Below are 24935 nucleotides of genomic sequence, written 5' to 3' on the forward strand. Positions count from 1 at the left end.
CGACAGATTTTTACCTTGTCAGCTAGGGGATTCAATCTTGCAACCTTATAGTCAAACGAGCTAACCACCTGCTTTACATTGCACTTCACGAGGAGCCTGCAACGTGAATGCAGTAAGAAGCCAAGGTAAGATCCTAGCTAGCATTAAACTTATCTTATAAAAAACTATCAATCATAATCACTAGTTAAACTAGTAATATCATCAACCATGTGTAGTTATCTAGTGTCCTGCGTCGCATATAATCGATGCGGTGAGCATTCGCGAAAAAGGACTGTCGTTGCTCCGTGTACCTAACCATAAACATCAATGCTTTTCTTAAAATCAATACACAAATATATTTTTTAACCTACATATTTAGTTAATATTGCCTGCTAACATGAATTTATTTTAACTGGGGAAAATGTGTCACTTCTGTGCAGCAGTTTGGGCCACCTGCACACTAATTTGACAGAAATCTACGTAATTATACCATTGAAGGTTGTGCAATGTAACAGGAACATTTAGACTTGGATGCCACCCGTTAGATGAAATACCGAACGGTTCCGTATTTCACTGAAAGAATAAACATTTTGATTGAGATGATAGTTTCCGGATTCGATCATATTAATGACCTAAGGCTTGTATTTCTGTGTGTTATTATGTTATAATTAAGTCTATGATTTGATAGAGCAGTCTGAGCGATGGTAGGCACCAGCAGGCTCGTAAGCAGTCATTCAAACAGCACTTTGGTGCATTTTGCCAGCAGCTCTTTGCAATGCTTCAAGCATTGCGCTATTTATGACTTCAAGCCTATCAACTCCCGAGATAAGGCTGGTGTAACCGATGTGAAATGGCTAGCTAGTGAGCGGGGTGTGCGCTAATAGCATTTCAAACGTCACTCGCTCTGAGACTTGGAGTAGTTGTTCCCCTTGCTCTGCAAAAGAGCCGCGGCTTTTGTGGAGCGATGGGTAACGCTGCTTCCAGGGTGGCTGTTGTCGATGTGTTCCTGGTTCGAGCCCAGGGAGGAGCGAGGAGAGAGACGGAAGCTATACTGTTACACTGGCAATACTAAAGTGCCTATAAGAACATCCAATAGTCAAAGGTTAATGAAATACAAATGGTATAGAGGGAAATAGTCCAATAATAACTACAACCTAAAACTTCTTACCTGGGAATATTGAAGACTCATGTTAAAAGGAACCACCAGCTTTCATATGTTCTCATGTTCTGAGCAAGAAACTGAAACGTCAGCTTTCTTACATAGAAAAGAAAGTAAAAGTGCAATCTTTGTTTTTGCATTATTTAAACCAAATTGAACATGTTTCATTATTTATTTGAGGCTAAGTTGATTTTATTGATGTATTATTTTAAGTGAAAATAAGTTCATTTCAGTATTGTTGTAATTGTCATTATTACAAATAAATTTAAACAATTTTTAAAATCTGCTGATTAGTCGGTATCGGCGTTGAAAAATCATAAAAATCGGTCGACCTCTAATATAAATACTATATATAAAAACAGATCTGGCAACAGACCCCTGCAGTACCCCCACAGACCCCAGTTTGAGAACACTAGAGAGATTCCACAACAGGGGAAATGCAGAGAGATGAACAGTAAGAGACAAAGAGGGGAGTGTGTGTGTGTGTGTGTGTGTGTGTGTGTGTGTAGTACACAGCTGTATTAATCCTTCCAGCATGGTTCAACAGGGAACCACAGGGCTGGCATGACCTTTTCCCTCTGGATAGCAGTGGTCAGTACACGTAATGGGCAGCTCCTGGTACAGGCCTGAACTTCGGGCTCTTACCTCATATCTCACACACGGTAAAGGACTATAGGCTGGGTGAGGGAGAGGCAAAGGACTGTGGTGTGAGAGATGGTGCAAACAACTGGAGAGGAAGGATAGCTAGGCCAATCAATGGACATAAAGTCAGTCATCCTCTTCCAAAGGAAACATTTGAAATCTCCTTAAAGCCTCTACCTAAAACTGTACATAAAAAATATATTGCTCAAATCAACAATGAAGAACAGTCAGGGGACGAGGACAGGAAGCTGTTGAAGACTATTCAGATGCAGCCCTAGCGTGAGAGTTGAGTAGAGGTAAAGAAGAGGTAAAGTCAATTGTAGCCCACGGTAGCTTGCAGTGCCTAAATCTAAAAATGTTGTATACCAAACACTGTCAGCTAGATTTTTTTAATTTTTTTATATAAAAGCCCAAATGTTTTTTTCCCTTTTTTTTAATATAATTGATGAGCATCCTTAATGTTTCGAAAAACAAGAAATGTATTACTAAGAAATGTGGTATAATGCTCAATTTAATGACTCCAGTCATCACCTGTGCCTGTGAGAATCTCCCTAGTACAGGCCGATTTTTATGAAATACTTGCACTGTAGAGCCCAGAGTGTGACCACCCGTCAATGTGGCTGGTGAATTAGACATTCCTACCTGCCAAAGCCAAAATCTACCTGCATTTGGCAGGTAGCGGGTGTTCATTTGGGGACCTAGTGGCTAGCCTGAACTGTGGTCAGACCAGTGTTTCCGCTGCAGTCATTTTGCTGTGGCGCTGCGCTAATTCAAAATCATTGCCACCACGCCAAAAAAAGGACCATGAAAACATGGCGCACTTTGAAGATGCTAGAACAGTCCACATTTACTATAGCTATGCAAAGAAAACAAAAGAAAAATAAATTAGTAATGTTTTTCTCAACTCCTAAATATGCATGAACTGCACCATTTTAAACCCAGTTTTAAGCAGGTTACCACTCTGCAATTCACCATGAGCACATAGGGAAGAGTAGGGCTAAATGTAACACGGGTCAATTGTAGGCTAAATGCCACCCTACCTCAATAATTTGTGATGAGACCGATTAAATGTTTAATTGCGCAAGAGTCGTGGCAACCAGGGAAAGTGTTGAGGGGGACATAGTGGTTTCTGTGAGAAGTACAGGCAGAGGGTGTGTTACCTCAGTCACCCTAACAGGTAGGCCTACAATTATATTCACTGATTATGCAAGTTTTCAGACATTAATAGTTAGAGACAGATTGATGAATTTTAAAAGATCACATTTGAGATCTGGCTAATCATTAGCCCAATAGGGTAAAAACATATAGGCAATCCCATGCTAAAGCCTATTTATTTAGAGCCACTACAGTGCATCAGTTGGGCTACAGGTGATAATGCTTATTGCTAATAGCATACAATTGCATTCCACCTGGTACCCTCCTTCCCACCCCCCACTGCTACACATTTTTCCAGAGGGTACACTGGGTCAGACAGCTGAGGAAGTAAAGACAGACAGCGGGGCAGGTGGGAGAAAGGAGGGTACCAGATGGAAGGCAGACTACATCTGGTCATCTATCTAAGCTAGCTAGTGGGAATATTGATTTTTTTTTTTTTTTTTTAAGGAGCACCTTGTATATCTTAATCTCCTGCTGCCTCTCTGACTGCCTGCCTCAAACACACAGCGAAAAGAGGACTTCCCTGCTTGCATACACAAATTCCTCTACGAGAGAGATAGAGGGAAAGACAGATGGTTTAGAAATAGCTTGAGTCTATAAAGATAATCCTCTCCCTTTTAATCTCCTTTTCTGTCTCCTCCGTGACTTGTCTTTCCCCGTTTTAGATTACCCAGCGTTTCCGTTCTCATTACGACCCAGGCATGATCGAGTTAAAAACCACATCTACGTGGAAGAAAATCTAAATTCCTCCAACACAATGGAATGTCTGTCTTTGTAGAAGGATGAAACATGGAAGAACATCCCATAATACCAAAACAATAATTCTGCTACCACAGGCGCTGGTGAAAAGATCAATTGCTTATTGGAGCTAATCTATTTTCAGTTCTGATACATCAAGGGAGGGTTGTGTGTGTGTGTGTGTGTGTGCGAAAAGGAAACCAGAGCATGGAGCTGCTGAGAAAGAAGCCAAATCCATTCTGAACTGGAGCCACTGCTGTTCTGTATGCCTTCTTAACAATCCAACTGAATCATGTATTCAAATCTAATTACGCCTATGATGTGAATAAAGCTACATTTCTCCTATTGAATCTCTGCAGCAGGTTACAATTTCTGAAGACTTTAGGCCAAACCAAGAGATACCACTTCAGTCCAGGGGAGTAGAAGTTCTGATCTACAGTGGTTCTTCCTTTAAAAGTTGTGTTGTACTGCAGCACAGCTTGCGGACTGCCTCAATTCTATGGCACGTTATTTAAGTGTCAGCCATTGTTGCCATTAATGGTAGTTAGTGCTAGTTTGCCCACCAAAGGGCATCTTTGAGAAGCTAAGTTAGAAATGACATGGCACTGTAGGCCTAGAGACAAAGGGAGCCTGGAATAGAACAGACTATATGGGGTTGATTTTTAGAAACGTAACTTAATTTGATGAATATTATGGTTTTTCTATTCCAAGAAAAACAAAAATGCATTTCTTACTGTAGCCGATGTTCTTTAGGCCTAAGGGTTAGGCCAATACCACCTGGCTCTGGACCAATGCATCATCTGATTAATTTTACAATCAAGGCTAAAGCGATTTAATTAAGGGTTTCAGAAAGGAAAATACAGCGCTGTACAAGGGACTGGTCGAGAGAACTGTATGCTTAACCATTTGTAACTAGGGGGCAGTATTTTCATTTTTGGATAAAAAAAAAAAACGTTCCCGTTTTAAAACAAGATACTTTGTCACGAAAAGATGCTCGACTATGCATATAATTGACAGCTTTGGATAGAAAACACTGACGTTTCCAAAACTGCAAATATAGTCTGACTGCAACAGAACTGATGTTACAGGCGAAACCCAGATAAAAATCCAAATCAGGAAGTGACGCATTTTTTGAAACCGCCTCATGCCAATGACTCCTTATATGGCTGTGAATGAGCTACGAATGAGCTTACGTTTTCTACGTATTCCCCAAGGTGTCTACAGCATTGTGACGTCTTTTTACGCATTTATGTTGAAGAATAGCCGTAAGGGACCATATTTAGCAAGTGGTCACATGATGGATCCCGCAGAAAATCTTGCGTAAAGTACACAAGTAACCATTTTTCCAATCGCTTCTTATGAGAAACCAATTGTCCCGACAGATATATTAAACGGATTGTTATGTGAAAAACACCTTGAGGATTGATTCTAAACAACGTTTGCCATGTTTGTCTATATTATGGAGCTAATTTGGAAAAAAGTTTGCCGTTGTAGTGACCGCATTTTCCGGTCGATTTCTCAGCCAAACGTGACGAACAAACGGGAGCTATTTTGCCTACAAAAATAAGATTTTTGGAAAAAAGGAACATTTGCTATCTAACTGGGAGTCTCCTGAGTGAAAACATCTGAAGTTCTTCAAAGGTAAATTTAATTTGATTGCTTTTCTTATTTTTGTGAAAATGTTGCCTGCTGCCAGCAGAGCCTAGCATAGCATTATGCCATGATAAACTTACACAAATGCTTGTCTAGCGTTGGCTGTAAAGCATATTTTGAAAATCTGAGATGACAGTGTGATTAACAAAAGGCTAAGCAGTGTCTCAATATTTTCATTTGTGATTTTCATGAATAGGAAGATTCTGTAGGAAGATTTATGTCCACTGCGTTATGCTAATTAGTTTGAGGCTATGATTACGCTCCCGGATCCAGGTTTGATAGTCGCAAGAAGTTAAACTACTAAGTGACTGCAAATGAAGAGTAAAATAATCCTAACATTTCCAAATAAAAAATGCATACAAAATTCGGATTGATTTATCAAGACCAGTCCCCATGCTCTGTCATTCAGTGTTATTTATTCCCTATTGTCCTGCTGATTGTTTATTTCAACTAACATCAGCATTTTGAAAGTATCTTTATAATTATTTTATTAAAACGAAAACTAATTATGTTCAGTATATGCTTGAGCTGACACTTTGTAGTTGTATGAGGTTTGGAGTTGACAATGTAAAACTTAGTACCTAATACATTGCAAGTTCGGGGGATTTCCCCCCCCCCCCCCCCCTCACACCTACAGGAGCCAGCTATTAGACTACCCTTTAATAAAAGGTTGAAGAGTCGAATTGTTCTGCTAATAGCCCATCCTGGAAATGTTGTTTGCCGAATTCACAGGCTGTTACTTGTGAAAAACAAAATGCCTCAAGCTGTCCATCACTACTGTAAATAAAACAGAATTATCTAAGGGTTTTTATAGAATTATAATGCAGGATTAATAATAATAGTTGGGTAACAGATTGATCTCAGAATTCATTAAGAGGCTGCTTCCATCTTCAATTTAAATAATTAATTCAGAAGGTTAAACCCATAGGTTTAACCTCTTTGGGTTAGGGGGCAGTATTTTGATGTCTGGATGACAAGCATGCCCAAAGTAAACTACCTGTTACTCAGGCCCAGAAGCTAGGATATGCATATAATTGGTAGATTTGGATAGAAAACTAAAGTTTCTAAAACTGTTAAAATAATGTCTGCGAGTATAACAGCACTGATATGGCAGACGAAAACCCGAGGACAAACCATCCAGAAAAAAAAAGAAATTCAGCCCACCATTGATTCCTATGGCTGTCATTTTTAATATGAAGGGAATTACCTCCCAGATTGCATTTCCTAGGGCTTCCACTGGATGTCAACAGTCTTTAGAAAGAGTTTCAGGCTTGGTTTTGGAAAAATTAGCTAGAACTTGTAGTTTTTGTAAGTGGCTCCCGTTTTGGCTGTTGTGTTTGTTATGCGTTCTGGTGAATGTGCGTACTTTGTTGTTTTTCTCCGGTAATGACAATAACGATTCTCAGTCTTAAATTGTATCATTTATTTACATATTAGGGTACCGGAGGTTTGATTATAAACGTTGTTTGACGTGTTTGGAGAAGTTTATTGGTAACGTTTGGGATTAATTTTGTATGCATTTTGAAGGAGGGAAACAGGTGGATTATTGAATGAAGCGCACCAGCTAAACTGAGTTTTGGGGGACATATAGAAGGACTTTATCGAACAAAATGACCATTTGTGATGTAGCTGGGACCTTTTGGAGTGCCAACAGAAGAAGATCTTCAAAGGTAAGATATTTATTTTATTGTTATTTCTGACAATCGCGGCGCATCTGCCTGGTTGGAAAATGTTTTTAATGTTTGTGTGTGCTGGGCGCTGTCCTCAGATAATTGCATGGTGTGCTTCCGCCGTAAAGCTAGCGTCCCACCTCGACAACAGCCAATGAAATTGCAGAGCGCCAAAATCAAAACATTCCTCACACATACAAGTATTATACATCATTTTAAAGATAAACTTATTGTAAATCCAACCACAGTGTCCGATTTCAAAAAGGCTTTACAACGAAAGCACGCCATGCGATTATGTTAGGTCAGCGCCTAGTCTCAGAAAACCATACAGCCATTTTCCAGCCAAGGAGAGGGCTCACAAAAATCAGACATAGCGATTAAATTAATCACTAACCTTTGATGATCTTCATCAGATGGCACTCATAGGACTTCATGATACACAAAAGTTTGATAAATTTCATATCCAAAAATCTGTTTACATTGGCGCGTTGTGATCAGAAATGCATGGTCGCAAACAAACATCCGCTGAAAGTGCAGAGAGCCACATCAAATTACAGAAATACTCAGATACAAGTGTTTAACATACATTTAAAGATAAACTTCTCCTTAATGCAACCGCTGTGGCAGATTTCAAGAAGGCTTTACGGCGAAAGCACACAATGAGATTATGTTAGGTCTGTGCCTAGACACAAAAACCATACAGCCATTTTTAGGGCCAAGGAGGAGGGCTCAAAAAAGTCTGAAATAGCATTAAAATTAATCACTTACCTTTGATGATCTTCGTCCGGTTGCACTCCCAGGTCTCCATGTTAAACGATAAATATTTGTTTTGTTCGATAATGTCTCTTTATGTCCAAAAAACTCAGTTTTGTTGGTGCGTTTAGTTCAGAAACCCAAAAGGCACAATGCACGCTCTCAACATCAAGACGAAAAGTCAAAAAAGTACAATAAAAGTTAGTAGAAACATATCAAACCATGTTTAAAATCAATCCCCAGGTTGTTTTTGTCATAAATAATCAATATTTCAACCGGAACAAAAGCTTTGTCAATCGAAAAGGAGAAACAAGAAATGCATGCTCCCGATCACACGCAGGACTCAAGGCTGGAAATTTCCACTGGCCTCTCATTGAAAGTATCTCATTTTTCAGAGTAAAAGCCTGAAACAATGCCTAAAGACTGGCCACATGTAGAGGGAAGCAATACATATCATGAACTGGGTCCTAAGTCTTTGTATGGTGGATAGGCTTTCAATGGAAAAACAGCCTTTCCTGGTTGGATTTTCCTCAGGTTTTCACCTGACATCAGTTCTGTTGTACTCACATACATTATTTTAAAGTTTCTAAAACTGTTAGTGTTTTCTATCCAAATCTACTAATTATATGCATATCCTAGCTTCTAGGCCTAAGTAGCAGGCAATTTAATTTGGGCACACTTCTCATCCAAAATTCTGAATGCTGCCCCCTACCCGAGTGAAGTTAACGGATGTATGACACTTGTATTTTCAATGTTGAATATTACTATTTCTGTCATTTGAATTTCGCGCTCTGCAATTTCACCGGAAGTTGTTGAGATGGGACGCTAGCGTGCCAATGATCCACAAGAATCATTTGCGTTCGGAGACCGAACTGTTGTCATACCAGGCAGTGATGCAACCCGTCAGGATGCTCTCAATAGTGCAGCTGTAGAACCTTGAGGATCTGAGGACCCAGGCCAAATCTTTTCAGTCTCCTGAGAAGGGAATTGTTTTGCCGTGCCCTCTTCACGACTATGTTGGTGTGCTTGGACCATGATAGTTTGTTGGTGATGTGGACACCAAGAAACTTGAAGCTCTCAACCTGATCCACTACAGTCCCATCGAAGAGAATAGGAGCATGCTCGGTCCTCCTTTTCCTGTAGAGCACAATCATCTCCTTTGTCTTGATCACGTTGAGGGAGAGGTTGTTGTCCTTGCACCACACAGTCAGGTCTCTGACGACCTCCCTATAGGCTGTCTCATCGTTGTTGGTGATCAGGCCTACCACTGTTGTCTCATCTACAAACTTAATGGTGTTGGATTCGTGCCTGGCCGTGCAGACATGAGTGAACAGGGAGTACAGGAGAGTACTGAGCACGCACCCCTGAGGGGCCCCCATGTTACCTACCCATAACTTCTGTCTGTCTTCAACTGTTTGAAAAGCAAGTTAGTCTGCCCACTTTGTTCAGATATTGAAATAGTGGCCTACCTTATTTCTCATAATGAAAATGTGTTGCCAATTCATTATATAATGTTTTAGGCTTATTGCACATTTATCAAACACAGATTAAACAGCTATTATAACAGTCTTTGGCTAAAATGCTTCTAGCAGTACGTGGCACCCAAATGCCGCCCGCAACAAACGGAGCATTCATTTAGATACTCTCGTTTTAGTAGTGTCTGCTCTACGAGCAATTTGAGTAAGTTGAGACATAAAATGGGTATCGTTAAAAAAGTTAACTTCTCTATTACAGTAAAATAATGTCTCAGTGTGTGTGTGTGTGTGTGTGTGTGTGTGTGTCCATATGACCAATTCAGTTTGACCAAACTTCAAATAGCAAGTTGAAACCGCTCGTCAAAGAGGAAAGTTGACCTCTCAACTTTGTTGGTGTGAGAGGCAGGGGGAAGGGAAATATTTTTTTTATCTAACCCAATAGATCTCCTTGGGACAAGCTAGCTAGCAACCGCCAAGAGGACGAGGACAATTTGTGCATAAAGTTATTCATTAGGAAAACGCCCACTACCTTGTGCACTCGTCCTAAACAAAGTAATCTCTATAAATAATTATGTAAATTCCACCAAACTCAGTGCACTCTGCTACAGATTCTAGTTTTGGAAACAGAAAACTGTATGGAGTTCAAATGTTTCATTGATGAGAAAATGTGCAGAATGTCAGCCAAAATCCATCTCGCTCCATCTTCTCCCACTGCCGGCCACTGGGCTTCCTCTCACTACCAGGTATGGTAGTGAGAGGAAACGCCAAACGGATGCTTCACATTTATGCATCAGGTGAAATATCAGTCTCATTCTATCTGTGGAAAAGGTGTTGGTGTGTGTGTAAACCATAGTGGAAGAGGCAAAGCACTCTCGCTAACATCTGTCCAAAATAAAGCCAATGCATTTCTATGGGCTTATTTTGGATCTAAGCTTGTCGCCTGTCTTTCCGCCTTTGGGTAAACGACTCCCATTGTTAAGGCGAGGACATAATATACAGATCTCTGGTGTAAATGGGAAGGTGCACACAGCACAGAGAAATGAAAGAGACGAGACCAAAAATAGAACATGAGAACAAGCGGACATAAACGCACAAACTAAAAAAAACTTCTGCGATATAGGCATTTAGATTTTTTTATTTTTTTTAAATCAAATGAATTTGATATAAAAATCGCCCAGCCTTACTCCTTCCACTCTCTACGACTGTAGAGGACAGTGAGAGAGGCAGGGGAGGGGGAGGAATGTAGTCTAAAAGGAACACAACAAGCCGACAGACACAGACACGGCCAAAGGACCCTGGGAGCCAGGCTAAAAATACCCTAACGTGGACAGGAGCACTGAAATGTTCCACACAGCTCCTAGACAGTTAGTCAGGAGTCCACTACAAAGAAACACATACACACATTATACACACTTGGACTACTAAAGAGCCGTATCCTTTTCCGACCTGTGTTTGAAAGCGTTTTCCACGGTCTTTAGGGCCCGGCACTTGGCTGCTTGCTAAAAACCTAGCTGGCTCCACAATGAACCTTGTTCTGGCTCACATACAGGTTAAGGTTAGGACAGTGATTCTGCAGACATTGAGTCACCACTGCAAAAATTGTAAAGATAATAATTAAAAAAATAATCACAATAGTTCACATCTCAAATCCATAAAACAAATGTAAAAAAATAAATAAAAATAAACAAAGTGAAATGCGTTTTAGAGCGTCAGCCACATTAACCAATGTTACACTTCTGTCCTTTAACAAAGTGTCGCAATAGCAACACACACATTATCAATGGAGAAAGGGACACTCAAGGTGCCCCCCGACTTTTTTATTTTACCTTTATTTAACTAGGCAGGTCAGTTAAGAACAAATTCTTATTTTCAATGACGGCCTAGGAACAGAGGGTTAACTGCCTGTTATCATTTCTGATAAGGTGCTAAAGACACAAAAGACCTCATTGGAGAGACACAGAGACACACACACACTTCTACGCAGTCCGTTTCTATGGTCAAGCTGCATTAGTAGTGGACTCAGGCTAGCCTGGAGCTGCATCCAAAATGGCCTCCTATTACCTTTATAGTCCACTACTTTTGACCAAGGCTCATATAAGGAATAGGGTGTCATTTGTCATGGTTGAGAAGGGCTATTCTGGCAGCATATCAGGTCACATAAGTCACATGCAATGAGACATAAAATTAGGCTATGCGAGGGCTTGCAAATTTGACTAATCACTGCACTATTTCCGCATAAAACTGTCAAATCATTACAATATTATTGCCACAGTACAAAAAGAGGGCTCGCAATTTCAACCAATCATCGCACATTTACCGCATAATATGGTTCAATCAAGCCACATGTCAACAAACTTCTTCCCTCATCAGTGCCTTTTCACAATCAATTGGACAAAATCATTGCATACTGCCATGCAAAATATCAGAATTGTAGCAACAACAAACATTTTGCCAACAAATATCACAAAAAAGGCCTCATGCAAGCCGGGCTGTTTATGCAGCAGCAGTAGCAGACACCGGTCTGAAAACAAACAGGTTGATAATGTCAATGCATCTCGCTCCCTGAAAACATACAAATAGAGGAATTCAACTCGAGAGGTATTTACACTTCTTTTCAAAGGGAATGCACAGGTATCTGGTCATGTTTTGCTATAGGGCAGTCTATGACCAAGGCCTTGCACTCAGGCTCTTTTTACATTGACGAGATTCGAGAGTTATCGATTCTCCAGAGACATGACTGTAATGTAAACTCGTCACCTCCGGAGGTCACAGGCAAGCCTTCCTCAAATTTGTAAATTCATCAGCTATTCTGTGCTCACTCAGACTAGAGTGCCCTGAAATCGGAGTAGATGGCCAGAGTGAATTTACAAACTCACCCTTAAATTGTTAACCGGAAATTTGATATTGAGATGAAAACAGCTGCATTGGACCTTTAACATAATGTAGAAGGCTCATTCAAGTTACCATGGAAATTACTGCATTACAACAGGCAGCCATTGAGATTGATTGTACCCGTAAGTTTACCAAAGTGCCAGGGTTAGAGGTCCCATGCACGTGCTATTCATTCTATTTCTAATGTGTGTTGCCGCTGCAGGGAGGGGGGTGTTGAATAGGCAACGGAAGACTCGTTTACCTTGCTTGTTTTAGCAAGGAGCAAAAAGGTAGGTTGTTAAAGGAATGTTCCAAATCTTGTATCCACGAGTCCACAGTAAGATGTTAGCGGCCCAATTTATCCCCATTGACAAATTAGAGCAAATAAGTGATAAAAACAGCCTTTTATCAAACCAGGAACTAATTTATTAAAATGAGATTACAGCTTCCATGGCGCTTTTGCGTTTGGAAGCCAGATAAGGGGGAGGCGAGTCAAAGCTAGATGGGTGTGGCATCTCTGGTACATGTCATCCAAGTCTACCTACATGAACTAGCTAGCTATATGTTAGCTTATGTGCAAATCAAAAATATATGACCATTGAATAGCAACTCCACTTTGTCTCGATACTGACGTTATACCCGTTTTATTGCCTTGCGGCGGGAATAACTACACTGTTTGTGTTCTGCCATATTCCCAGTCACCTCGTCATGGTTAAATGCAGTGATTCACAGTTTCAGTTTTGCGGGAATACTGCCATCTATCCACGGTTTGTGTTTAGGGTAGGTGTTAGTCACACTGGGAACAACATCTCCTATACACGTCCTAAACTCAGTCACCGTATCAGTATATTCAGCAATGTTATTCATAGAGGCTACCTGGAAGATATCCCAGTCCACGTGATCAAAACAAACTTGAAGATGGATTTCGATTGGTCAGACCAGCGTTTAATAGACCTTAGACCGGTTACTTCCTATTTGAGTTTCTGCCTATTGGAAGGGGGGAGCAAAATGGAATTGTAGTCTGATTTGCCGAAGGGGGAGGGCCTTGTCGTAGGCATTCCGGAAGAGAGAATAGCAGTGGTCGAGTGTTTTACCAGCACGAGTACTACAGTCAATGTGTTGGTAGAACTTCCGTAGTGTTCCGTAGTGTTACAACAAAAATGTAAAATCCCCAGTGACAATAATAATAATAATGCAGCCTCATGATAAGTGGTTTCCACTTTACATAAAGTCCAGTGAAGTTCTTTGAGGGCCGTCGTGGTATTGGCTTGAGGGGCAATAGATACGGAAGTGATGATGACAGAAGATAATTCTCAAGGGAGGTAATGCAGTCAGCATGTGAAGGTGAAGTATTCTAGGTCGGGTGACCAAAAGGACTTGAGTTCCTGTATGTTATCACACCACACCGTTAATCATGAAACATAGACCCCGGCCCTTCTTCCCAGAGAGATATTTAGTCCTGTCTGCGCGATTAACTGAGAGCCCAACTGGCTGTACAGAGTCAGACAGTATATCCCGAGAGCGCCATGTTTCCGTGAGACAGAGTACGTTACATTCCCTGATGACTGAACATTAGCGAGTAATATACTCATATTACTTGGAAGCGGTTGGTAGTGTGCGCGCCTCCTGAGTCAGAATAGAAATCCACTTCGAATACCTCTTCTCCGCAGGCGGTGTTTTGAATTAGCCTAGAATCAGTTCAATCAAAAATACTGCAGTTGCCTAGGAACTAGAAGCACGGCTGCCCTATCTGTCGGCGACATTTTTCAGAGAACGTGTTTCCACATTGCTTCCAGATGCTGTTTGGAACTCACTAGTGAGTGTTGCAACCAAGAACAGACCATTTTTAGGCGCTTCAGCAACCTGCAGTCCTGTTCAGTGAGCTAGTGTGGCCTACAACTTCACAGCTGAGCCGTTGTTGCACCTAGATGTTTCCACTCCACAATAAAAGCATTTAAAGTTGACAGGGGCAGCTCTAGCAGGGCAGAAATTTGACCCTATGACGGTGCCACGTTGAAAGTCAGAGAGCTTCAGTAAGGCCATTCCACTGCCAATGTTTATTTATGGAGATTGCATGGCTGTGTGCTTGATTTTATATACCTGTCAGCAACGGGTATGGAATAATCCACAAATTTGAAGGGGTGTCCACACACTATATATAAACTATTTGCCCATTGTAGAAGTACACAGTGACTTTTTGGACTAATGCAAAGACTAATGCATAGAAGCTTTCTGGAAAAACATTTAATAAAAATTCTTTAACCTTTATATCTAAAAACACTTAAAAAAAAACTTTTGCATGTTGTAGCTTAGACCCTACTCAACAGTTTATTTGTGGTGTCTGCCATCAGTCTAGACAACATGCTCATGAAATCGCCTAAAAGCCTATTTATGCTTGCTCCGGGGATGAGTCACCGGAGGTTAAATCGAGCTCCATACATCGCTGTGTGCTTCCCAAATTTTATAACAAAGCGGAGGGCTCCGTATAGCTCCGCATTTACATGCTTGGTTGACAGAAGGTGGGGGTGGGAGGTCCGGTATCAACAACAACTCACTTCCTTGACAACTGCGTTCCCAAAGTAAACAGGCTACTGTGAGTATAATACTGTGAGTATAACAGAACTGATATTGCAGGCAAAAGAATGAGAAAAATCCAATCAGGAACACAGCTGTTTCTAAATAAGAGTCCCTTCCTATGCTTCCCTATTGAGCATTGAATGGGATATCAACGAGATTCCTTTTTCTATGGCTTCCTTGATGTGTCTAGTATCACAAGACATAGTTTCAGGCTTTTATTTTGAAAAATGAGCCTGAGCGACAACATTGCATCAGTGTCCACCTGATGGCTCTTTGTGTATTTCTCGCGCAAAAGACAGAGGTAGCCATTTTTCCACCCGGTCTTACTGAAAAAAGCTCTGTCCCGGTTTATATATTATTGAATAGATATTTGAAAAACACCTTGAGGATTGATTATAAACAACGTTTGCCATGTTTCTGTCGATATTATGGAACTAATTTGGAATATTTCGGCGTTGTCGTAACCTCAATTTCCGTTTCCCAAACGTGAAGAACTAACGGAGCTAGTGGCTACAAAAATATTTTTTCTGGAAAAAAGGAACATTTGCTATTTAACTGGGAGTCTCGTGAGTGAAAACATCTGAAGCTCATCAAAGGTAAACGATTTAATTTGATTGCTTTTCTGATTCGTGACCAGATTGCCTGCTGCTAGCTAGGCATAATGCTATGCTAGGCTATCGATAAACTTACACAAATGCTTGTCTTGCTTTGGCTGTAAAGCATATTTTCAAAATCTGAGATGACAGGGTGATTAACAAAAGGCTAAGCTGTGTTTGAATATATTTAACTTTTGATTTCATGAATAGGAATATTTTCTTGTAAGATTTTTTGTCCGTTGCGTTATGCTACTTAGTTGTCAGTTGATGACAATTTTCCCGGATCCGGGATGGGTTTTAATTAACTAGGCAAGTCAGTTAAGAACACATTGTTATTTTCAATGACGGCCGAGGAACGGTGGGTTAACTGCCTCGTTCAGGGGCGGAACGACAAATTTTCACATTGTCAGCTCGGGGGATCCAATCTTGCAACCTTACAGGTAACTAGTCCAACGCATTAACGACCTGCCTCTCTCTCGTTGCACTCCACATGGAGACTGCCTGTTACGCAAATGCAGTAAGCCAAGGTAAGTTGCTAGCTAGCATTAAACTTATCTTATAAAAAACAATCAATCATAATCACTAGTTAACTAGACATGGTTGATGATATTACTAGATATTATCTAGCGTGTCCTGCGTTGCATATAATTTGACTGAGCATACAAGTATCTAAGTATCTGACTGAGCGGTGGTAGGCAGAAGCAGGCGCGAAAACATTCATTCAAACAGCACTTTCGTGCGTTTTGCCAGCAGCTCATCAATGTGCGTCAAGCATTGCGCTGTTTATGACTTCAAGCCTATCAACTCCCGAGATGAGGCTGGTGTAACCGAAGTGAAATGGCTAGCTAGTTAGCGTGCGCTAATAGCGTTTCAAACGTCACTCGCTCTGAGCCTTCTAGTAGTTGTTCCCCTTGCTCTGCATAGGTAACGCTGCTTCGAGGGTGGCTGTTGTCGTTGTGTTGCTGGTTCGAGCCCAGAGAGGAGCGAGGAGAGGGACTGATGTTTCTGTTACACTGGCAATACTAAAGTGTCTATAAGAACATCTAATTGTCAAAGGTTAATGAAATACAAATGGTGTAGAGGGAAATAGTCCTATAATAACTACAACCTAAAACTTCTTACCTGGGAATATTGAAGACTCATGTTAAAAGGAACCACCAACTTTCATATGTTCTCATGTTCTGAGCAAGGAACTGAAACGTTAGCTTTCTTACAAAGCACATACTGCACTTTTACCTTCTCCAACACTTTGTTTTTGCATTATTTAAACCAAATTGAACATGTTTCATTATTTATTTGAGGCTAAGTTGATTTTATTGATGTATTATATTAAGTTAAAAATAAGTGTTCATTCAGTATTTTTGTAATTGTCATTATTACAAAAAAATATAAAAAATAAATAAATATTGGCCGATTAATCGGAATCTGCTTTTTTGGTCCTCCAATAATCGGTATCGGCGTTGAGAAATCATAAATCGGTCGACCTCTATTCCGTACATCACATTTTCTTGTCCTTCTTGCTTGTAATCTGGCCATCCAGAATCACAACACACTGACTTCTGCCCCAAGGAAGCAAGCACATCGTTTTTGTGACATTGTCAGCTAACCCATCTATGTGATTGTATACAAATTTAAGCAAGGTTTGAAATGATTATGTTTTAATCAAATATTCTGTCTTGGCTTCTTGCAGGTCAATTTGAAGTCTACAAAGTATTTCTAATTATGTTCCGGCCCCCTGACTATCGATTTAAGAAAAAAATAATGCCCACAGCTGAATCTAGTTGATGATCCCTGCTCTAAATATAAGTTATGAAGTCGCAACAAGGCCGACTTCAAATGCCGATATCAGCGAATACAATGCTGCGCCTGGATACATCAGCTCTGAATGTACAGCACCTCAAATGCAGAGCCAAAGCTCATACGAAAACGGTATAGTCGGCGGAGCTCTGTGGTGCTGAATGGAAAGCGCCTCAGTCTGGTATTCTCTGTAGTCATCCCATGTTATTGTTTGAAAACAATTTAACCGTTTGTTGACCAGTTAATATGAGGGTTGGTTAGTCGGCAGGAAAACTGACCGGAATGTGCATCCTTAGTTCGTAACATGATCTGGATAACGATTGAGGTAAAAAAAATATTTAAAAAATGGCCAGAACATTCCATATTACCGCAGAAATGGACTCAACAACACAAATGCCCGGCCATCCTGTCTTCAGCCAGCTGTGTTTACCACACACACCAACAACAAAAAAGTTTCGGGGTAATGAGGGTTATTTTATTTACGTGACTGTCTTCATTCACAACTGTCAGTTAAACAGTTATATGGTAATTGTGCCAACCCTCTCTCTAGGAAATGGCTTCAAAACACAATTTATTATTAACAATGGCGTGTATTTCAGGTTAGGCTGATGATATGGCTTCTGCCTGCAACTGATAAGTGTGGGGACACCGGTTACGATACTACAGTTATGATACAATGTAATATAGCCTAGCTACAGCTTGCTAAACCATTTTGACAGCAAAGTGGAGACACCAGTTATTATACAACACCAGTCTAGCATTGTACTAAGCATTCAATAGCAGTCTAAAGTTTTTCTAAGCATTTTAACAGAGCGAGATCTGGTATTGCTATAGCAGAGTATTGTGGGACACCAGTTACAACAACACTATAAAGCAATCCTTGGCATTCTAACAGCTGCAAAGAAGAAGTATCTTCGTCCTGTAACAACTATCCAGAGGCTTGATTCATTAACTATCTTTTTATACTTGAACTTCGCTTTCATTGATCCTGCTTCCTCAATGACCTTGAGTGTCTTCACATAGACAGTGGTGACATTACAGCACAAATAATGACCCAATAGCCTGGAACACGACTAGACCTCAAGTTCAAATTAAACTTTATTGTTCCTGAAGGAAATTGGATTTGCAGAAAGAAAGGCAGATGAAACAAGAAACATATTCCATCATACGGCAGGTAGCCTAGCAGTTCAAGTTTTGGGCCGGTAACCGAAAGGGTGTTGGTTCAAATCCCTGAACAGACTAGGTAAAAAATCTGTCCATGTGCACTTGAGTAAGGCATTAACCCCAACTGCTCCTGTAGGTCGCCCTAGATAAGACACACATTTTAAAATGTTATGACCAGGAAGGAATGGCACAGACAACATGGGAGACGAGTACAAGCCACCACCACGCTAACAAAATTAATGACCAGTGTGTACTGTCCAGACATGGACAGTAGGGGATGCACCATAATCATCCGCAGAAATGCATTGCCAAATGTCAGTTAAGATAGTGTCTGCCTGTCTGCTTGCTACAGTGAATTATAGCTAGTGTAGCTGCTTCCCTATGATGGAATGCAACAATGTAGCGAGCTAGCTACATTATTGGCATGTCTGCTTCTGATCAAAGATCACACACAGAAACATACAGACAACACACACGCGCGCGCATGCATGCAGACACACCACCCACCCACACGATACTCACAATCAAGGTGTTTCTTCTTGGGACCGCTGACTTCGTGCGTCGAGGCCTTGCACACGGCTTTGCTAATAGCCGACCCGGTCATGCTGTGCTGTGCCGCGGCAATCCGATCCGTTATAGACTGTCCTGACATTGTGTTTCAATGTTTCGCTACAAACCCCACAATAATTAGCTAGATGATCAACACACACGGTCCAATGATTGGATATTAGCTGACGCACGTAACACCAGTGACGGCAAGTGTGTGACGGTTTCAGGCCACGTCAATTGGTTCCTTGACAACAAAAAAGTGTTATGACGTCTAGTCCATTGTCGTTGAAAAATGTATTTGTTGCAATATGTGTGTTAGCTAGCTAACGTTACCTAAGCTAGTTCAAATCCAGCGCACAATAATAATTTTAAACTAGCTTTATCTGCCCCGGTCCTCTTGAAATGGCAAATCAGTGAGCAGTTAAATAACTATATAATTAGCAAGGTATATATTCTGTATAATAAAACAACTAGCTAACAAATATGGGCTAGCTTGTGTTAACTTATATTTCCGTTGGAGCATTCGATCCAGGAAAGAGTCCCACTGTGCAATTTGTAAACATTAATGTTTGCTCGATGGCTACAAATAAACATAACTAGCTTACGAGCAGCCTAGATGCCAACGTTCAATTAGCGAGACAAAGCACAGTCCACTGCCTGGCGAGCTACCTATGTGCCCGGAATTCAAATCAAAGTTCAGCTAAGTTAGCTAGATAACTGTTAATAGCGAGCTAGCTATCTAACTTTAGTTAACACCAAATCCTTCTTCCGAGTTCTTGACTTCAACTTCCACTAACGTTTTGTGTGTTTGGGCTACATTGAACAGAGCAGTCCCTTGGTTTCGAGCGACACATAAACGAGGAAGGGGAACCAACATTAAACTGCCAAACTTGCCAATTTGTCTTGAGCTTCAGACTTGACGAGGACGAAACCAAGAGAGACAAAACAGAAGACGGCTGGCTAGCCTTCCTACTAACACTACTGCTAAAAGCTAGCTATCTGACGGGTTCGGGGTTCTTTCTCAACTCGCGTCCTTCGAGTTTCGTGCTCCTTTGTTTTACGTAATTAGTCTGATATATCCATAAAATTCGATCCAATTTCCTTTCAAACCCCAAATCTCAATAACGTTTACCGATGGGACTTGACAGCCAATTCACATCGTCTGCTTTTTCGTTATTCCAGTTATTTGATGTGCTGTTGCTTGGCTTCTCTCTCTCCCTATGTCCGGCAGACAAAATGGCAGTTTAGGAATCAGCTGATCTGAGAAATAGTTGATTGGATGGGACTTTTAGAGTGGGCGAATTCATTTTGCTTGGCCCGGTGCCCCAGCTGCTGAGAGGCCTTTACACGTTCTAGAAGCCTAATTCCATTGGTCCTTGAAAGGGATCTCCAGACAACCGGGGCACCGGGCCATGCAAAACGAACTCACCAAATGTGTCTGAAATTTAAGGTGGAAATGTGGCGATAGTTGTGGAATGTCTGAGACCAATACAGAAATTACCAAATCAAAATCTGACTTTCATTCGAGGTAATATATGCGCTGTAAATATCATTTTTGCATAGTCATCTTTACAAATTAAAGTCTAAATTATTTCTCAGAGTGTGTCCTTGAGTGACCTTTGAGCTCTAAATGTGGCACATCCGATGCTTTAAAATCGTAAGAAACATTTGCATTTTTATCAGCCTGCCTGAAACGTGCCATCTGTAAAAGCATTCAGTTACCCAAAACCCTGACAAACTTTTACTGATGCACAATTGAGAGCATCCTATCGGGCTGTATCAGAGCCTGGTTCGGGAACTGCTCCGCCCTCAAACGCGAAGGGGTGGTGCGGTATGCAAAACGACAAACTACCTGCCCTCCATGACACCTACAGCACAGTCACAGGAAGGCCGAAAAGATCATCAACCACCAGAGCCACTGCCTGTTCACCCCGCTATCATCCAGAAGGCGAGGTCTGTACAGATGCATTAAAGCCGGGACCTAGAGACTGAAAAACTGTGTTTATCTCAAGGCCATCAGACTGTTAAATAGCCATCACTAGCTGGCTACCACCAGGTGACTCAACCCTGTACCTGAGAGGCTGCTGCCCTTTATAAACTAAGCAAAAAAAATAAATGTCCCTCTCACTGTCAACTGCGTTTATTTTCAGCAAACTTAATGTGTAAATATTTGTATGAACATGTGACCACCCTCCCACTTCTGTTTGCCAAATTCCTTCTCTTTGCTCTTGTTTTCCTTAATAGGATGTCGGTGGGCGGAGCCGGGAGGGTCGTCAGCGAAATGGGACACACCTGGGTTCGGGTGTGTCCCGGAATAAATACATATTTTCCCCGTTAATTGAGAAGACTCTCCATGCAGACACACTGTTGGGTTTTGATTGTGGCCTTTTTTTGTTGTTGTTGTAGCCACCAGTTGCATTAAGTTCTGTAGTGCATCTCCTCCTCATGGACTGCACTACTGTAAAACACTACTGTGTTTTAGTCAATGCCACTCCTACATTGCTCATCCTAATATTTATATATTTCTTCCATTATTTAACTTTTAGATTTGTGTGTGTATTGTTGTGAATATTTAGATATTACTGCACTGTTGGAGCTAGGAACACAAGCATTTCGCTACACCCGCAATGTAATCTGCTAAATATGTGTATGTGTCCAATAAAATGTGATTTGGCAACCAAAGTATTCACCCCCTTGGCATTTTTCCTATTTTGTTGCCTTACAACCTGGAATTATAATAGCTTTTTTGGGGGGTGATTGTATCATTTGATTTACACAACATGCCTACCATGTATGCTTAGGGTTATTGTCCTGCTGGAAGGTGGACCTCTGTCCCAGTCTCAAATCTCTGGAAGACTGAAACAGGTTCCCTCAAGAATTTCCCTGTATTTAGCACCATCCATCATTCCTTCAATTCTGACCAGTTTCCCAGTCTCTGCCAATGAAAAACATGCTGCCACCACCATGCTTCACTGTGGGGATGATGTTCTCAGGGGAGATGAGGTGTTAGGTTTGCTCCAGACATAGTGTTTTCCTTGATGAGACTAAAATTGAGCTTTTTGGCCATCTGACCAGAGTACCTTCTTCCATATGTTTGGGGAGTCTCCCACATGCCTTTTGGTGAACACAAAACGTGTTTGCTTATTCTTTTCTTTATGCAATGTCTTTTCTCTGGCCACTCTTCCGTAAAGCCCAGCACTGTGGAGTGTACAGTTTAAAGTGGTCCTATGGACAGATACTCCAATCTCCACTGTGGCGCTTTGCAGTTCCTTCAGGGTTATCTTTGGTCTCTTTGCCTCTCTGATTAATGCCCTCCTTGCCTGGTCGGAGTTTGGTGGGCGGCCATATTCTTTCTATTTTTAAATAATGGATTTGATGGTGCTCCGCAGGATGTTCAACGTTTCTGATATCTTTTTTTTTAAACCCAACCCTGTTCTGTACTTCTCCACAACTTTGTCCCTGGCCTGTTTGGAGAGCTCCTTGGTCTTCATGGTGCCGCTTGCTTGGTGGTGCCCCTTGCTTAGTGGTGTTGCAGACTCTGTGGCCTTTCAGAACGTGTGTGTATACATACTGAGATCATGTGAGACTTAGATTGCACACAGGTGGACTTTATTTAACCAATTATGTGACATCTGAAGGGAATTGGTTGCACCAGATCTTCATAGCACGCACCACTTTTACAAAGTTTTTTGTTTTTTTCACTTCACCAATTTGGACTATGTTTTGTATGTCCATTACATGAAATCCAAATAAAAATCAATTTACATTACAGGCAATGCAACAAAATAGGAAAAAACGCCAAGGGGGATGAATACTTTTTGCAAGGCACTCTACCAGTCCCTGTCCCTTCCACCAAAATGAGAGTGGACCAGCTTGTCTGAGACAAATGCCTTCTCAAATATAACATGAATAGCTATCCTGTGAGTGTTTAACTTGACACTGGCACCCAAGTGAGCATCCTCAACAACATCCGGAAAGCAAAATACTTACCCAATGTTGAAGTCATTCCCCTAGATGAGAACATCGACCCTCAAAACCTCTGGAGAAAGATCAGCTTGAGCCACCCAGAGAAAGAACAGCAAGAGCTGATGAAGAACATGGTGTACGAAGAGTCTGCAACCTTCGCATGTGGAGATGAAGACATCGGGTGTATTCCCAGTATACAGATGGCCATCAACCTGAAGGATGACATCCATGTTCAGAGAGAGTGTACCTCTGTTCCTAAGCCACTTTAAAAAAGAGGTTATATCTATATGTATATGTATATATGTGTATGTATGTATGTATGTATGTATGTATGTGTCACGTTCTGACCTTAGTTCCTTTGTTTGGTCTTTGTTTTAGTATGGTCAGGGCGTGAGTTGGGGTGTGCAGTCTATGTTCTTTTTTCTATGATTTGGGATTTCTGTGTTTGGCCTGGTATGGTTCTCAATCAGAGGCAGCTGTCAATCATTGTCCCTAATTGAGAACCATACTTAGGTAGCCTGTTATCACCCTTGAATTGTGGGTGATTATTTTCTGTTGAGTGTTTGCATTCTGCACCAGACAGAACTGTTTCGTTCGTTCGTTCGTTCACTTTGTTGTTTTTGTTCAGTGTTCAATTTCTTTATAAAAAATATGGACACTTTTACCACGCTGCGTATTGGTCCTCACCTTCTTCCACCAACAACGGCCGTTACTGTATGTATGTATGTATGTATGTATGTATGTATCCAAATCACTGTACTCTGCACCTGTTGTGTGTATCCACAAGAAAGATGGGACCCTACAACTGTGCATCAACTACAGGCTACTCAATCAGAAGACCATACCAGACTGGCAACCTCTGCCTCAGATTCAAGATATAACCAATACCCTAGGAGGCAACAGCTGGTTATCCATCCTTTGGTTGTAGGGAAGGCCTACAACCAAAGCTTCATGGCAGAAGGCTCCCACCATCTCACCGCCTTCATCACAACGTGGGGACTATCAGTGGATAAGAATCCTCTTTGAGGTGACGAACACTTCTGCAACATTTCAGAGGAGCATGGAGGAGATGCTGGACTCACTGCGTGATGAGTGCTGTATCCCTGACCTGGATGAAGTTCTCTGCAACACCAAGTCCTTTGAAGATCATGTGGATTGAATGTGGGGAGTTCTGATTGCGCTACAATGCCATGGGGTGACCCCCAACACCATAAGAGGTTTTTGCAAAATGCTGGGATTCCTAAACTACATCCAGGACTTCTCCAGAGGAGCAAAACTACTCTATGAACTACTCCAACTGAAAAGTCACACAGCAGAAGTGTCAGCTGGCAATCCATACAAGGAGGAGGAAAGGTGCCCATTTTCCATCCAGAACTCCAGTGAGATGGATAGAGGAACACCACACTGTCCTTGAGAGGCTCATCAACACCCTATAGAATCCACCTGTACTGGCCTATCTTAAAACTTTGACCAACCCATCACACTCTACACCAACGTCTCAGAACAAGTTATTGAGGCCTCCCGAGTGGCACTGTGGTCTAAGGCACTGCATTGCAGTGCTAGCTGTGCCACTAGAGATTCTTGGTTCGAGTCCAGGCTCTGTTGCAACCGGGAGATCCATGGGGAAGGGCACAATTGGCACAGCATCGTTCAGGTTAGGGGAGGGTTTGGCGGTAGGGATGTCCTTGTCCCATCGCGCACTGGCGACTCCTGTGGCGTGCCTGACTCAGTGCACGCTGACACAGTCGCCAGGTGTACGGTGTTTCCTCCGACACATTGGTGCGACTGGCTTCCAGGTTAAGTGGGAATTGTGTCAAGAAGCAGTGCGGCTTGATTGGGTTATGTTTCGGAGGACGCACGGTTCTCGGCCTTCTCCTCTCCCGAGTCCATACGGGAGTTGCAGTGATGAGACAAGACTGCAACTACCAATTGGGGAGAAAAAGATAAAGAACAAGGTCTCGGCGCTGTCCTTTTCCAACGGGGGTCTCCAAGTTGTTACCAGTGGGGGTCTCCAAGTCGTTGGGTGGTTCGTTGGATGGTTCAAGAACCCTCACTCCGACAAACTAAAGTTCATTGCATTGAAGTGGGCAGTGTGTGAGAAGTTCAGAGACTACTTCTTCTACGCCCCACATTTCACCATCTACACGAACATACTGTACATCATGAGCACAGCCAAGCTGAATGCAGTGGG

General features: G+C 41.6%; 1 protein-coding gene across 40 annotated transcripts in view; it reads right to left on the bottom strand.

The window, feature by feature from the left end:
* si:ch211-200p22.4 (phosphatidylinositol-binding clathrin assembly protein) overlaps positions 1–21459 on the bottom strand; it is a 55449-nt gene extending 33990 nt beyond the window's left edge. For all 40 annotated transcript variants that reach the window (XM_090214405.1, XM_090214402.1, XM_090214397.1 and 37 more), the window contains exon 1: positions 18752–21459. In XM_090214405.1, the coding sequence (XP_090070531.1) occupies positions 18752–18881 (130 nt within the window). In that variant the 5' untranslated portion in view covers positions 18882–21459. The remainder of the gene's footprint in view (positions 1–18751) is intronic.
* Positions 21460–24935: the final 3476 nt, after the last annotated feature.

The sequence above is a fragment of the Oncorhynchus mykiss genome, chromosome 21, assembly GCF_057628025.1.
Source record: "Oncorhynchus mykiss isolate SJ-2025 chromosome 21, ASM5762802v1, whole genome shotgun sequence".
NCBI classification, from domain to species: domain Eukaryota; kingdom Metazoa; phylum Chordata; class Actinopteri; order Salmoniformes; family Salmonidae; genus Oncorhynchus; species Oncorhynchus mykiss.